The sequence below is a fragment of the Microcaecilia unicolor genome, chromosome 3 (genome assembly GCF_901765095.1).
Source record: "Microcaecilia unicolor chromosome 3, aMicUni1.1, whole genome shotgun sequence".
Taxonomy (NCBI): Eukaryota; Metazoa; Chordata; class Amphibia; order Gymnophiona; family Siphonopidae; genus Microcaecilia; species Microcaecilia unicolor.
Genome location: NC_044033.1, coordinates 235,687,209 through 235,702,490, shown reverse-complemented (window position 1 = coordinate 235,702,490; position 15,282 = coordinate 235,687,209). Strand labels below are relative to the sequence as shown.

Here is a 15,282-nt window from a genome sequence, read left to right as displayed (position 1 = left end):
GGTAGAGGGAGACCCACCCGAAGGCTCACCGCCACCAGCAGGGGAATGGACAGCCCTCACCTGCACTCCAGACGAAGCACCACCGTCCGACGACATCAGCAGACGAGGAGGTCTCGATACCACCGACACCGACGCAGCCCTCCGATGTCGCCCCGATGCAGAGGGCCGATGCCTCGATGCACTCGATGCAATCGGGGGCGAGGATGAAGGTCCGGGCGCCGACGACGTCGAGGCAGTCGATACTCCCGATGCCGATGCCGACGAAGAGCCCGAGAACAAAATGTTCCACTGGGCTAACCTCGCTACCTGAGTCCGCTTTTGTAAGAGGGAACACAGACTACAGGCCTGAGGGCAGTGCCCAGCCCCCAGACACTGAAGACAGGACGCGTGCCTGTCAGTGAGCGAGATTACCCGGGCGCACTGGGTGCACTTCTTGAAGCCGCTGGAAGACTTCGATGTCATGGGCGGAAAAATCGCGCCGGCGAGATCAAAACTCAAAATGGCGAAAATGGCACCACAAAAATAGGGGGAAGAAAAACTTCGACCGAGGCCGAAATAGGGCCTACCCCGACTACGAAAGAAAACTTACTGGGGCAAAAAACTCGAAGTACGGGAAGGGAGAAAACCAAAAGGCCTCCTCCTGACACCTTTTTTCTTCTTCTTTTTTTTTAAAAGAACGAGTCGAAGAACGACGCGCGAGGTCAACTTTGGGGCGCGAACGGCGAAACACGACCGTACCGAGCGCGGACAAAAGAAGACTGGCCGGCACGAGCCGGTTCGGGCGGGAAGACGGCCGCGCATGCGCGGTGCGCATCGGCGCGCGAGGACTAGCAAAGGACTTTGCTAGAAAAGTGTTCCGATTGGAGGGGCTGCCGTGGACGTCACCCATCAGTGAGAACAAGCAGCCTGCTTGTCCTCGGAGAAATAACGAAATACATTCTTGTAGGGATGTGGGAATGGTCGTCCTTTCAATAACATACATTTTATTAGTGATTGTGCATGTTCCTATATTACTCATTATCCTTGCATGCACACTCCAGTTACTGGTGGTAACATTGATGACGGAGCTGTTATATGTGTAGGTACAGGAGGGGGGGGGGTGGCCCATAACCTTACCTTTCAAGCCTGTCCCTAATGCGGGACCAGGCTCGCATGGCCTGGAGCCTGGGGGGCAGGTGGTGGTGCTGGACGAAGAGCCTGTGCCGGTGCCTTAGGCACAGGCGCACCAGCAGCAGGCTCTCCTCCTGGCCGAAGTTCGGCTCACGTCGCTGCGCCATTTTTCCACGTGTTGGAAAACAAGTGCCTTATATAGACGACCTTGCGTGAGGGATGTCGTTTCATGCACAGCTCCATATATGGATGACCATCCCATATATGGCCCTATCAGCACGTGGACGCCGTCGTAAGCATAGACGTCTTTGACGTGCACATGCCTGGTTATGTGTGCGGAACGTGCCTTATATAGATGAGTATGAAGCACCCCACCCGGCCCTTTTCACATATACACAATATGCATATAGCTGCATGTTCAGTAGGTGTACAGTGCATGCAGGTCCGGACATGCAAATGGGCACATATGAGGAAAATATGGGTGGAGCAGCATGATTTTTCTGTAGTTGACGCATATACGCGTTCCTCATATTTTCCCGTACCTGGATGGCCAGAACAACATGTACTGTACTTGCGGTACACCTATGTACATTCTTTTACACATTTTCTGATTTGGTCGTTTGCACCTGCAATAATCGACCGTGTTAGGGCGCCCAATTTAGTCACGCTTATGCGCTCCTCATTTGATTGTTTTGCTACAGGGATAATCGATTATCGAAAAACGCCCATACTATTTTTCGATTTTACATGTCTAATTTTGGACGGTTTCTTAAGAACGTCCTAATTCGTACTTGGACGATCTTTCGATTATGCCCCTCCACATCAACAAAATATGCAATAAATCATTTTAATAGACAGTACAGGGTGTCAGCAAAGATGAAACATATAGATAGATAAGATAGAGTAACAGGAGTAAGAAAATAAGATACCAATTTATAGAAAGAGACGAGGTCAGAAAGTTCTTGAATATTATCATTGCAAGGGTTGGAGTGAATGACTAGCAAGTTAGTTGCTTCTTCCATTAAAGGCCTGGTTGAAACACCAACTTTTTACCTGCTCCTTGAAGCAAAGCCTTTCAGGAAATACATTCCAGAGTGGAGAAGGCTTACTTGCAGGTGTCACATCATGTGATCCCCTTTGGAGAGGGTGTGGTTAGGGATACTCCTTGGGAGGAACTTGGAAGAGTGTAGAGGAAGATCCTGTTCTGCAAGTGCTCAGGGCCATTTCTTTTAAGGGTCCTGAAGATCAGAGTTTTAAATTTGGCCTTGTGTTGGACTGGTAGCCAGTGAAGTTTATGCAAAAATGGTGTATTGTAGTCATATCACTATATAATTTAGCTTGCTGAATATGACGGCCTAACTTTATATAGATAAGTTAATAACATAAAGTTAGACTTGCTATTTCTGCAGTGTAATTTCATATCAATGGATTTGTTATCTAGACAGTAGCTGAATGGTGTTGCTATTTGTGTAACATTAGACCCTGTTCCTGAAACAACCTTGCTGCATCCTTCAGATATTAAGATAAATTTGGGTTATATGAAGCCTTAAATGGCCATAACGTATCCATTTCACAAGGTAACAAGTTTAAACAACAAACACCTATTGTACATGAATGAAACTCACTCTGGATAAAGGTGATAGTTAAATGATTAAAGAGTAAGCAAACAATGGTGAGCAGATCCATTAGGTAAATGTTCAGTGTTAGAGGTAGAAAAGAAGCCAACAAAGACATCAACTAAAAGTCCTTTTCTCATTGTGCAAGTCTTACGAGGAGAGGGATAATTTCCCAATCAGCCTGAACGACTGATTCCAGGTCAAACTTATTTCATATCTATCTATATAATTCACAACCCCAACATTCTAAATGAAGCCACCACCGAAAGTTGAAGCGTCGAGATCAGCTTTGCCCACCGGAAGTTGAGGCGTCGAGATAGTCGCTTTCCCCATCAGTGTGTGCCCCGCCCTCGCGTCACTATGTGATGACGACGATGGCGGAGCACTGACACTGCATGAAATGGAGTGTCAGCAGCAATCTCCTACATAAATGATGAGTGACCAACGTGCCCATGCGTCAGTACACGCCGTGATCACCAACGTTGACTGCACAACAAACTCCACCCCCGGACTCACCAAACGATCCCGCCCCCCTCACAAACAACCTCCACCCACAAAACACTCCAGCCTCCCTCAAAAAACCCTGCAAAAACCCGCAAAGCCTCCGTGAAGGACAAAATACATTCCCTACCCCCGTGACCATAAACTATCCTTGCCGCCGCTCACTCCTCCCTCCGTGATGGACACCATACTCCCACCCCTCCTCACAAACAAACCACCCATCCAGACTCAATAAACGATACCGCCCCCCTCACAAACAATCTCCACCCACCCAGACCCACCAAACAATCCCGTCCCCCCCTCACAAACAACCTCCACCCACCCGGACCCACCAAACAATCCCACCCCCCTCACAAACAACCTCCACCCACCCAGACCCGCAAAACTCTACAGGCACCTTCACAAACGACATCCAACAACCCGCAACTCTCCGTGAATCAATTGCCCTACCCCCGTGTCCGGCAACCATCATCGCCGCCACTCACTCATCCTTCCATGACGGACAGCATTCACTGACATGTCAGCATCTCTTGCCTCTGTCTTAAAGCGCGGCAGAACGATGCAACGCTTTAACACGGAAACCTTACATGCTGACATGTCCGTTTAGGAGGACCCGGCACGGAAGAAGGAGGGTTCCAGGACATCGGGGGAGGGCAAGGGAGACAGGAAAGCTCTTGCATAGCGGTGAGGCAAAGAGACTCAAACTTTCACTCGCGCGCGCACACGCACAAACACACACACACACAAGCTGACACACATTAGCTCTGTCTGCTAACCTCCCCCCCCCCCACAGAGGCAAGGAACACCCCCTCTACGACTTTGCAACCCCCCTCTCTGTCATTCTGACGCACACATACACACTCGCTCCCACACTCCCAGTTACCCCCCCCCCCTCATGCAGGCTCTGCCCATTAGGGCTGTCTCTGTGACACAGACACACACACTCATGCAGGCTTCCAGTTTGCCAGCCCCGCCATCCCTCTGTCAATGTCACACTGATACAGCACACCTCTCAACCCCTACCACTTCACCACCCCCGCCCCCCCTCATTCTCACACATACACACAATCTCTCCAACTTTGCCAATCCCACCCCCCGTCACTCTCACACACACTGTCTCACAGACACACACACTGATGTAGCTCAACCCCCCCTCTGTCATTCTGACACACACACACACTCCCAGTTACCCCCCCTCACTTACACATATACACACGATCTGTCTCTGTGACACACGCACACACTCATGCAGGCTTCCAGTTTGCCAGCCCTGCCATCCCTCTGTCAATGTCACACTGATACAGCACACCTCTGAATCCCACACCAAACCCCCCCACAACCCCTACCAATCCACCACCCCTGCCCCTCTCTCAATCTGACACATACACACACTCTCTAAAAAATAAATTTCACACACACACACACACACTCTCTCACTGTGACACACACACGCCACACCCTACAAACTAGCCAACCTGGCACAACAACACCCCCCCTTCCCCCGGCACCCCCCCCCCCCCCCAACCACCATCTCACAACGCAACCCCAACCGTTCACTTACACTGCAGCACCGACAACACAAACAGCGCTGACAGAAGAAATCCATTTGGATGGCCATGCTCCTGCTCTCCGTATGTAAGTCACCCCCCCCAAAAAAAAAAACAAGCTAGCGCCCGTTTCATTGCTCTGAGAAACAGGCCTTCTTTACTAGTTATTTATATTTCCAATCAAAATAGAGCACATACTGACCGCTATATTCTACCAAATAGCTTGGTAAAGAGCTCAAATACTAAATGGGAAAACTGGCTCATATTTAGACAGAAAAGTAACACTGCATTTGCAAAGTCATAATCCAGTATTATGTCAAGTTATTCAGATTTTTTCTCATTCCTCAGATACCTCCAGAGTCCAGATGCAGCCCGAGTTGCCTTCCTGGTTTCAGGAAATTAACTAAGGAAGGAGAGCCTGTCTGCTGCTATGACTGCATCCCCTGTCCAGAGGGAGAGGTCTCCAACCAAACTGGTGAGTGAATTCATATTTTAATGTGCCACGCTCATGGGTACTGTTTAGTCACTATCAGGCCTATATTCACAAGTACATAAGTATTGCCATACTGGGAAAGACCAAAGGTCCATCAAACCCTGCATCCTGTTTCCAACAGTGGTCAATCCAGGTCACAAATACCTGGCAAGATTCCAAAAAAAGTATAAAACATTTTATACTGCTTATCCACAAACTAGTGGATTTTCCCCAAGTCCATTTAATAACGGTCTATGGACGTTTCCTTTAGGAAGCCATCCAAACCTTTTAAAAACTCCGTTAAACTAACCGCCTTTACCACATTCTCTGGCAAGAATTCCAGAGTTTAATTACATGATAGACCTGATAGACTTACCACCCAGGAATGCTAAAAAATCATCTTGCACATTCCTTAATCTTCATTTCCCCAACTGTAAAGGTCTAAAATACAAACTAACGCACGCATCAACCTTTTCCTATATGAGCACACAACTCTGGAACGCGCTGCCGCGCAACCTAAAAACGATCTATGAACTAACCAGCTTCTGCAAACTACTGAAGACCCATCTCTTCAACAAGACATATCACAAAGATCAACACATGTGAAATCCCCCACATGTATCCAGAACTGTCTTATAATGTTTTCTTGTTATATCACTATTATGCTTTATCACTATCATGTAACCCAAAATCCTTCTGTAATACCAAATGTCTATTCTCTTCTTATTTCCACTATTCATGATGTACTGTAAGCCACATTGAGCCTGCAAAGAGGTGGGAAAATGTGGGATACAAATGCAACAAATAAATAAATGACGAGTGAAGAAAAATTTTCTCCGATTCGTTTTAAATTTACTACATTGTAGCATCATCGCATGCCCCCTAGTCCTGGCATTTCTGGAAAGCGTAAACAGACGCTTCACATCTACCCGATCAACTCCACTCATTATTTTATAGACCTCTATCATATCTCCCCTCAGCTGCCTTTTCTCCAAGCTGAAGAGCCCTAGCCGCTTCAGCCTTTCCTCATAGGGAAATCGTCCCATCCCCTTTATCATTTTCGTCACCCTTCTCTGCACCTTTTCTAATTCCACTATATCTTTTAAGAGATGCGGCAACCAGAATTGAACACAATATTCGAGGTGCTGTCGCACCATGGAGCAATACAAAGGCATTATAACATCCTCATTTTTGTTTTCCATTCCTTTCCTAATAATACCTAACATTCTATTTGCTTTCTTAGCCGCAGCAGCACATGAGCAGAAGGTTTCAACATATCATTAACGACGACACCTAGATCCCATTCTTGGTCCATGACTCCTAACGTGGAACCTTAAATGACGTAGCTATAATTCGGGTTCCTCTTTCCCACATGCATCACTTTGCACTTGCTCATATTAAAGGGCATCTGCCATTTAGACGCCCAGTCTCTCTGTCTCGTAAGGTCCTCTTGTAATTTTTCACAATCCTCCCGTGATTTAACGACTTTGAATAACTTTGTGTCATCAGCAAATTTAATTACCTCACTAGTTACTCCCATCTCTAGGTCATTTATTAATATGTTAAAAAGCAGCAGTCCGAGCACAGACCCTTGTCTGTTTGTTTTTGGGATTGCAATCTTGAAACCGCTGGGATAATTTCCCTGGCGGATATCTCGGGAGCTGTGCTGGAATAGTACTGCTGACGTACCTCAGGTCGGATGGTACACCTGGAGGATTACAGGGAGTTGTACCTAAGTGGAATATCATAGAAAACTTGGGCCGGAGGCCAGAGTTTTCCTGAGAGAAGCAGAGGGAACCTTTCACACAGGGCCGCCCAAATCAGCATAATCGAAAGCCCATTTTGGGCGTCCTCAACTGCTTTCCGTCGCGGGGACGACCAAAGTTCCCAGGGGCATGTCGGCAGTGTATCAAAGGCGGGACGGGGACGTGCTTAACAGATGGGCGTCCTCGGCCGATAATGGAAAAAGGAAGGGCGTCCCTAACGAGCATTTGGCCGACTTTACTTGGTCCTTTTTTTTCATGACCAAGTCTCGAAAAGGTGCCTGAACTGACCACTGGAGGGAATCAGGGATGACTTCCCCTTACTCCCCCAGTGGTCACCAACCCCCTCCCACCCCCCCAAAAATTAAAAAAGCATTTTTTTCCAGCCTCTATGCCAGCCTCAAATGTCATACCCAGCTCCATGTCAGCAGTATGCAGGTCCCTGGAGCAGTTTTAGTAGGTACTGCAGTGTACTTCAGGTAGGCAGACCCTGGCCCATCCCCCCCACCTATTACACTTGTGGTGGTAAATGTGAGCCCTCCAAAACCCACCCGAAACACACTGTACCCACATGTAGGTGCCCCCCTTCATCCCTAAGGGCTATGGTAGTGGAGTACAGTTGTGGGGAGTAGGTTTTAGGGGGGGTTTGGGGGTCTCAGCACCGAAGGTAAGGGAGCTATGCACCTGGGAGCAGTTTCTGAAGTCCACTGCATTGCCCCCTTGAGTGCCGGGTTGGTGTCCTGGCATGTAAGGGGGACCAGTGCACTATGAATGCTGGCTCTCCCCACGACCAAATGCCTTGGATTTGGTCGTTTTTGAGATGGGCGTACTCGGTTTCCATTATCGCCGAAAACCGAGGTCGCCCATCTTGTAAGGTTGACCATCTCAACATTTAGGTCGACAATCTCTTAGGTCCACCTAAATGTTGAGATTTGGGCTTCCCCGACCGTATTATCGAAACAAAAAATGTACGCCCATCTTGTTTCGATAATACGGGATGCCCCGCCCCTTCACGGGGACGTCCTCAGAGATGGGCGCCCTTAGAGATGGTCGTCCCCATTCAATTATCCCCCTCTATGGCAACTAGTTAATGATGCTTGCTTTTCTCTCTCCCTCTCTTTTTTTATTTCCCCCTTAATACTAAACTAGATCCTGATTGCTTTTCCCTCTCTCTCTCTCTTTTTATTCCCCCGGGAAGACTAAACCAGATCCTGCAGTTCCTGCTAGATTCTATTAATTCTGTGGTACAAAGTTTTTAAAACTAAGTGGAAAAGACTATGGAGATTAGTTGATAAAATTGCTTTTTATATTTTTATTTTGCCTAACACTAACCTACAATTTCTCCATAGGTGCCCCTTATAAGAGGCTTGGGGAGGCTAAGCCTCCCCAGGCCAATCGTGGACTTCCCTTGGCTGCTCTTAAATGCTGCAGTGACCGGCGGTTTCTGCCTCCTCCCCCTCCCGCGCGAGTCTTGCACCGCCGCCACCGCCACCGCCCCCATCCCCCATCCATCCGCGTGGTCACTCCGTCTCCGGCCTGAGGCGTTCTTCCTCCGATGCCGGCGAATTGGCGATGCACATAGCCAGCCTTAATCTGCCTGCGTCGGAGCCTCTCCCTCGGACGCATCCCGCCTCCTCTCATTCAACTTCCTGTCTTACGCAGAGGCAGAACGCGTCCGAGGGAGAGGCTCCGACGCAGGCAGATTAAGGCTGGCTATGTGCATCGCCGATTCGCGGCATTGGAGGAAGAACGCCTCAGGCTTTAATAGCGATCGAGCACGCGGATGGGTGAGAGCGAAGAGACGGGGGGGGGGAGCGAAACCACGGATGGCTGGAGGGGGGGCAGGGGAGAGAAGAGTCACTGCTAGATCAGAGCTGGCAGGAGAGTAGAAGCGAGATCGATTCAAGGGACATGTTGTGCACAGAGGAATGGGGGAGGAGAGATTGGGGAACATTCTGGGCATGGACAGTGGAAAGGAAGATTGGGGAACATGGAAGGGGAGATTGTGGGACATGCTGGGCATGGAGAAATGTGAGAAAGGAAATGGGAGGTTCATGCTGGGCATGGAGGAGGGTAGAAAAAGGGTGATTAGGGTGACATGCTGGGCACAGAGGAGTGAAGGTGGGAGGAAAGATCAGGGGGTGGTGCTGGAGAGGAGGGAAGGTGGAAAGAGAAATCAGGGAGATGCTGGTTAGGAAGGAAGGTGGAAGAGAATACCAGGAAGAGATGCTGGGCAAGAAGGAAGGGGAAAGAGAAAACCAGGAAGAGATGCTGGGCAAGAAGGAAGGGAAGAAAGGAGAGATGCTTGGCATCAATGGAAAGGAGAGAGGGGAGATGTTAGAAATGGGTGGGGAAAGAGATGCAGAGCTAAAAAGAGGGAGCTGGAAGACTAGAGGATGAGAAAGAGGGATAAAGTTTCAGAGACAAAAAATGTATTGGGGGAAGATGAGCATGAAAAAAATCAATGTCTGAGTGGAAGAAATTGAGAAAATATAACATGGCAAATGAACAGGAGGCCCTGGACAGTGATCTAAGGGATACAGAGAGAGAATGAGACTACTATGCTTAGAAAAATAGCATTACCAGGCATAAAGGTAGAAAAATAATTTTATTTTCCATTTATTGATTGAAATTTGTCAGCTTTGGGAATTAAAATCTGCTATCTGTATATTTTACATTGTACATAAGGAAGGTTGCTGGAAATGGGTGGATGGAGGGGAGAGTGAGGAAGGAGATGAGATGAGGGAAAAGGAAGAGAGAAAAACTGCACATGGAGGAAGAAAATAGGCAGAAGCTGGATACACTGGACTGTCAAGTCTGTGGAGGACCCAGCTTTTACTTATGGATGTAGGGCAAGAAATCAAGAAGAAAGGCGGAAAGTAAAGAAATAAATGGAAAGGAAGCCCTGGAAATGGAGTTAAGAGGACAGATAGCAGCAGAATCGGATACTGGGCCAGCATGATCAGAAAAACAAAGTCACCAGACAACAAAGGTAGAAAATATCATTTTATTTTCATTATAGTGTTTGGAATAAGTCCACTTTGAGAATTAGGTGCTCAACATTAAAAGTTTATATTTATTTACTTATTTATGGCATTTTATCCCACATTAAACATGAATTAGGGTGTTTTGTGGCTCTACACGTATCATGATATTATGATCCCTTGTTTCATATTGTTGATGGTCTGCATTTTCCATATGGGTGGTATATTGGTGTATTAGGTTCTGCCCAGTGTAATATTTATGGTACAGTAAGGTTCTGAGTGTGTTTTTGCACAAAGTTGTGCATAGTGTTTTGCAGTTGAGCGATTGAGGTTAGTATATGCTTTGAGCAACCACTTTATTCTTTGACATATGATACATAGCTTATATCTAAATTTAATAAAAGGTACTAATTGTGACTTTTATTTTTATTTTTTTTCTGTGTGGTATCAGACAATTATGATTGAAGCTCCACCCCTGGCCCCACCCCTAACCCCGCCCCCTTTAGCCTCCCCAAACAGTTGGGCCACCGACCGCCTATGAATTTCTCCTTTAAACCCAAATCTTTAAGTTCCCAAAGCACAAAGTAAAATAGCGTTCACTTACCAGAGAAATGTCCTCTTCTCTCAGAACTTCTCAGTTTTCCAAAACATCACTAGAATTGAGCCATCCTGATCTGGATGTCTAAATTGCAATCTCAGTATTCTATGTAAAATGGGTCTTCACATGGCCTAGTGGAATACCTTATGTCTAATCCAAAAATATGAGCTGGATACTGCCAGCAAAACTAATCACATCCGTATTGGATAAAACGTATGGAATCCTTTAAAAGCATCCATTTCAGGTACTACGAACAAGTAATCCCAAAAAGCACACAGACAAGTGGTTCACAATATATAGAACAGCAAAAGAGGAGCAGAACCATGAAGAAAAATGAAATAATATTTGTTCAATGCAGATATATAAAAACAGCACATAATTTTCTTCTAACCAACCAACATGACCATGTTTCACCCTATCAAGGACTACATCAGGGGCTTAACATAAAACTGTACAATGAAAACATAAAAGTCCATCAAATAATATGATTTAACAAGAAAACTACAACTTAATACACTCTAAGAGCTAGATTCTACATAAGGTGACTGAAAATTCCATGCAGAAAAAAAATACACCTAGGCGTATTCTCTAATGTATGCCTACATATCAAGAATAGGTTTAAATTTCCATGCGGTATATAGAATACACTGACCAAGAGTCTTCGCGACTAAACTTAGTCACGGTCAGTTACAGTAACTAAAACCTTGTGTAAATCCCAAGTGGAAAATGTCCATGTCCTGCCTATTCCACACCCAATTTTCAACCATGTGACTTAGAATTTAAGTGCACAACATTACAGAATACGCATGGACAGTAGTGCACGGAAATTCAAATTTATGCCAATTAGTGCTGATAATTGCTTCTTAACATCCAATGACAGCGCTGATTAGCTAGTTAACCAATTAAGTTATGTACATTGTTATAGAATACGCATCAATTTCCACACGGAAATTAAGGCATGAAATATAGAATCTGGCAGTTAGGGGGCCAAACTCTATAAATGGTGCTTTAAGTATCGGCAATGAAAAACCATGCGATTGGTGTGATTCTATAAACTATGCCTACAGTTAGGCGTAGTTTATGGAATATGCTCCTATGCCATTCTTACAACTAAAATTTAGGTGCACACATTTAGACCACCTAAAACCATGCCTAAAAACCTGCGCCTAATTGGTTGTTAACTAGCAATTATCAGCACTGATTGGCTTGTTAATCAATTAACCAAATTAGCGAACACAACTGAAAGTGCCCTTTATAGAAATTTGAGGGAGGGTGTATTAAGTTATAGTTCTTTTTGCTTAATCATATTGATGGCATTTTATGTATTTACTAGTAAAAAAGGCCCGTTTCTGACACAAATGAAACGGGCGCTAGCAAGGTTTTCCTCGGAGTGTGTATGTTTGGGAGAGTGTATGTGAGAGTGACTGTTTGAGAGTCAGAGTGAAAGTGTGATTGTGTGAGAGAGAGCGTGAGTCTGGGTGTGAGTGTGTTTGTGAGAGAGTGTGTGTGTGAGAATGAGAGTGTGTGCAAGTGTGTATGTGAGACACAGTGTGAGTGAGAGTGTGTGTGTGTGGGCGAGAGAGAGAGTGTGTGTGAGACACAGATTCTCTGTTTGAGTGAGTGTATGAGACCAAGCGAGTGTGTGAGTGACTGTGTGGCACATAGAGAGTGAATGTGATACAGTGTGAGACAGAGTGTGTGAGAGTGAGAGTCAGAAAGACATTGTATATGAGAGAGAGAGTGTGAGCCGTGCCCTCCCAATCCATGGCCATCTGTCCCCTGCCCCCTCCATTCATCCTTTTCCAGCAATTCCCCTCTGTCCCTGAGCCCTGCCCTCCCAATCCATGGCCATCCATGTTTGTCTGTCACCTGCCCCCTCCATTCATCCCTATCCTGCATTTCCCCTCTCTGCCTGAGGCCTGCTCTGCAATCCATATCCATCCATGCCCATCTGTCCCCTCCATTCATCCCTATCCAGCAATTCCCCTCTCCTGCCCTTCCAATCCATGCCCATCCATGCTCATCTGTCACCTGGCCCCTCCATTTTTCCCTATCCAGCATTTCCCCTCTCTGCCTGAGGCCTGCTCTGCAATCCATTTCCATCCATGCCCATCTGTCCCCTCCATTCATCCCTATCCAGCAATTCCCCTCTCCCTGAGTCCTGCCCTTCCAATCCATGCCCATCCATGCTCCTCTGTCACCTGGCCCCTCCATTTTTCCCTATCCAGCATTTCCCTCTCTGCCTGAGGCCTGCTCTGCAATCCATATCCATCCATGCCCATCTGTCCCCTCCATTCATCCCTATCCAGCAATTCCCCTCTCCCTGAGTCCTGCCCTTGCAATCCATGCCCATCCATGCTCATCTGTCACCTGGCCCCTCCATTTTTCCCTATCCAGCAATTTCCCTCTCTCCCTGAGTCCTGCCCTCCCAATCCATGCCCATCCATGCTCCTCTGTCCCCTGCCGCCTCCATTCATCCTTTTCCAGCAAGTCCCCTCTCGCCCTTCCATGTTCCCCCCCCCCCTCGCATCCATGCTACGCTCTCTCCCATATCCCAGCCTGGCCCGCCCTCTTCTCCCCCCCCCTTCGCATCCATGCCCCCCCCCCTTCGCATCCTTGCCTCGCATCCATGCCCCCCCCCTTCGCATCCATGCATCCTTTTTTTTTTTTTTTTATTCTTTTTAACTTTACCTCCGTGGCGGTTCGTGCAGCGAAGCGTCAGGGAAGGAGGCGGCGCTCCCGACGTCTAGCTTTCCCTTCGCTGTGTTCCGCCTTGTTTTGAAGGCGGAACACAGCGAAGGGAAGGCTAGACGTCGGGAGCGCCGCCTCCTTCCCTGACGTTTCGCTTCCGGATTTGTTTGTTTTGTCGCGAGGGCGGGGCAGAGACGGCAGGCTGAACCCTTCAGCCTCAGCCTGGGAGTGACGTCAGATGGCTTCAAGGCTTCAGGCTTCAAGGCTTCAAGGCTTCAAGTTTCCGGCTTCACAGAACTGAGGCTTCCGGCTTCAAGTTTCCGGCTTCACAGAACGTGGCTTCAGAACGTTGAGGGTGCGTTTTATTATATTAGATTTTACAGTTTTATGTTAACCCCCTGTTGCAGCTCTTGTTAGGGTGAAATGTGGCCATGTTGGGCGGTTAGAGGAAAATTGTATGCTGTTTTTATGTATCTGCATAAAATAAATATTATTTCAATTTTCTATGTGGGTCTGCTCCTCTTTTGCTCTTCTAAAAGATAATACATGATTCACTTCCAGTACACTCATTGTTCATTACTGTTTAGTGTTTGATACTGTCTGTCAATTTGAAACAAGTCTTATTATAAGGAAAAAGTACTGTCCTATAACTGATGCTATTTATGAGATATTGGGACAATATTTTTTATTCTTAGATATGGATGCTTGTATGAAATGCCCAGAGGACCAATGGCCCAATCAGAAGAAAGATGCCTGCATCCTGAAAGTGATAACCTTCCTGACCTATGAAGAACCTTTGGGGATAACTTTGACTTTCATCTGCATTTTCTTAATTCTCATTAATACTGTCATCTTGGGGATTTTTATTCATTACAAAGCCACCCCCATAGTGAAAGCAAACAACCGAGAACTCAGTTACATTCTCCTCATCTCACTCATGCTCTGCTTCCTCTGCTCCTTGGTTTTCATCGGCCATCCTGACAAAGTGACCTGTATTCTCCGACAGACTGCCTTTGGGATCAGTTTCTCCATTGCTCTATCCTCAGTATTGGCCAAAACCATCACTGTGATCATAGCCTTTCATGCCATGAAGCCTGGAAGCAAGCTCCGGAAATTGATGGGTTCCAAGGTCTCACTTTCTATAGTTCTTTTCTGCTCCCTTATACAAACTGTTCTGTGTGTTGTCTGGTTGTTCACTGCTCCCCCGTTCCCATATCTTAATAAGAATTCAGAAATTGGAACAATACTAACTGAATGTAATGAAGGATCAATAGTTGCTTTTTACTGTGTTTTGGGTTACCTGGGATTTTTGGCAGCTATCAGCTTCATCGTAGCTTTCCTAGCAAGAAATCTGCCTGATAGTTTCAATGAGGCCAAGTACATCACCTTCAGCATGCTGGTGTTCTGCAGTGTCTGGGTCTCCTTCATCCCAACATACCTGAGTACCAAGGGCAAATACACGGTGGCAGTGGAGATATTTGCTATTCTGGCCTCCAGTGCTGGACTTCTGGGCTGTATCTTTTTCCCTAAGTGTTACGTGATTCTGTTGAGACCTGAAAGGAACAGCAGAAAATGCTTATCAAAATATAAGAATTATTAATATTTGCTTAAAGGATGGATTAATTTAAATATTGTTATCTTTTGTTGGGAAGTCGAAGTTGAATGTCTTTTTTTTTGACCCAGAAACTGCATCATTGGTTGAGGCCATCCTAAATTTCACATATGTAATATTATAGATAAAATTAAATATTGTACACAGTTTGTATATAAAATTAAGATGTGGTGGGGCATTTTCGAAAGGGACGTCCAAGTTGCGATTTGGACGTCCTCACGATACATCCAATTCCAGGGGCGGGGAAACCCGTATTTTCGTAAAAAGATGGATGTCCATCTTTCATTTCAAAAATACCATCAGAGACATCCAAATCCTTAAATTTGGTCATCCCTAGATTTGGACGTCCCTAGATATGGACGTTTCCGACTTTCGGCAATTTTCAAAA

The 15,282-nt window shown here is 46.4% G+C and overlaps 1 protein-coding gene across 1 annotated transcript in view; it reads left to right on the top strand.

Annotated features, from left to right (window-relative positions):
* The window catches only part of LOC115464450 (vomeronasal type-2 receptor 26-like), a 57,492-nt gene extending 42,610 nt beyond the window's left edge, over positions 1-14,882 (top strand). Inside the window, exons 5-6 of the mRNA XM_030194830.1 lie at positions 5,123-5,249; positions 13,978-14,882. Of these exons, the coding sequence (XP_030050690.1) occupies positions 5,123-5,249; positions 13,978-14,882 (1,032 nt within the window). The remainder of the gene's footprint in view (positions 1-5,122; positions 5,250-13,977) is intronic.
* The last annotated feature ends 400 nt before the right edge of the window (positions 14,883-15,282 follow it).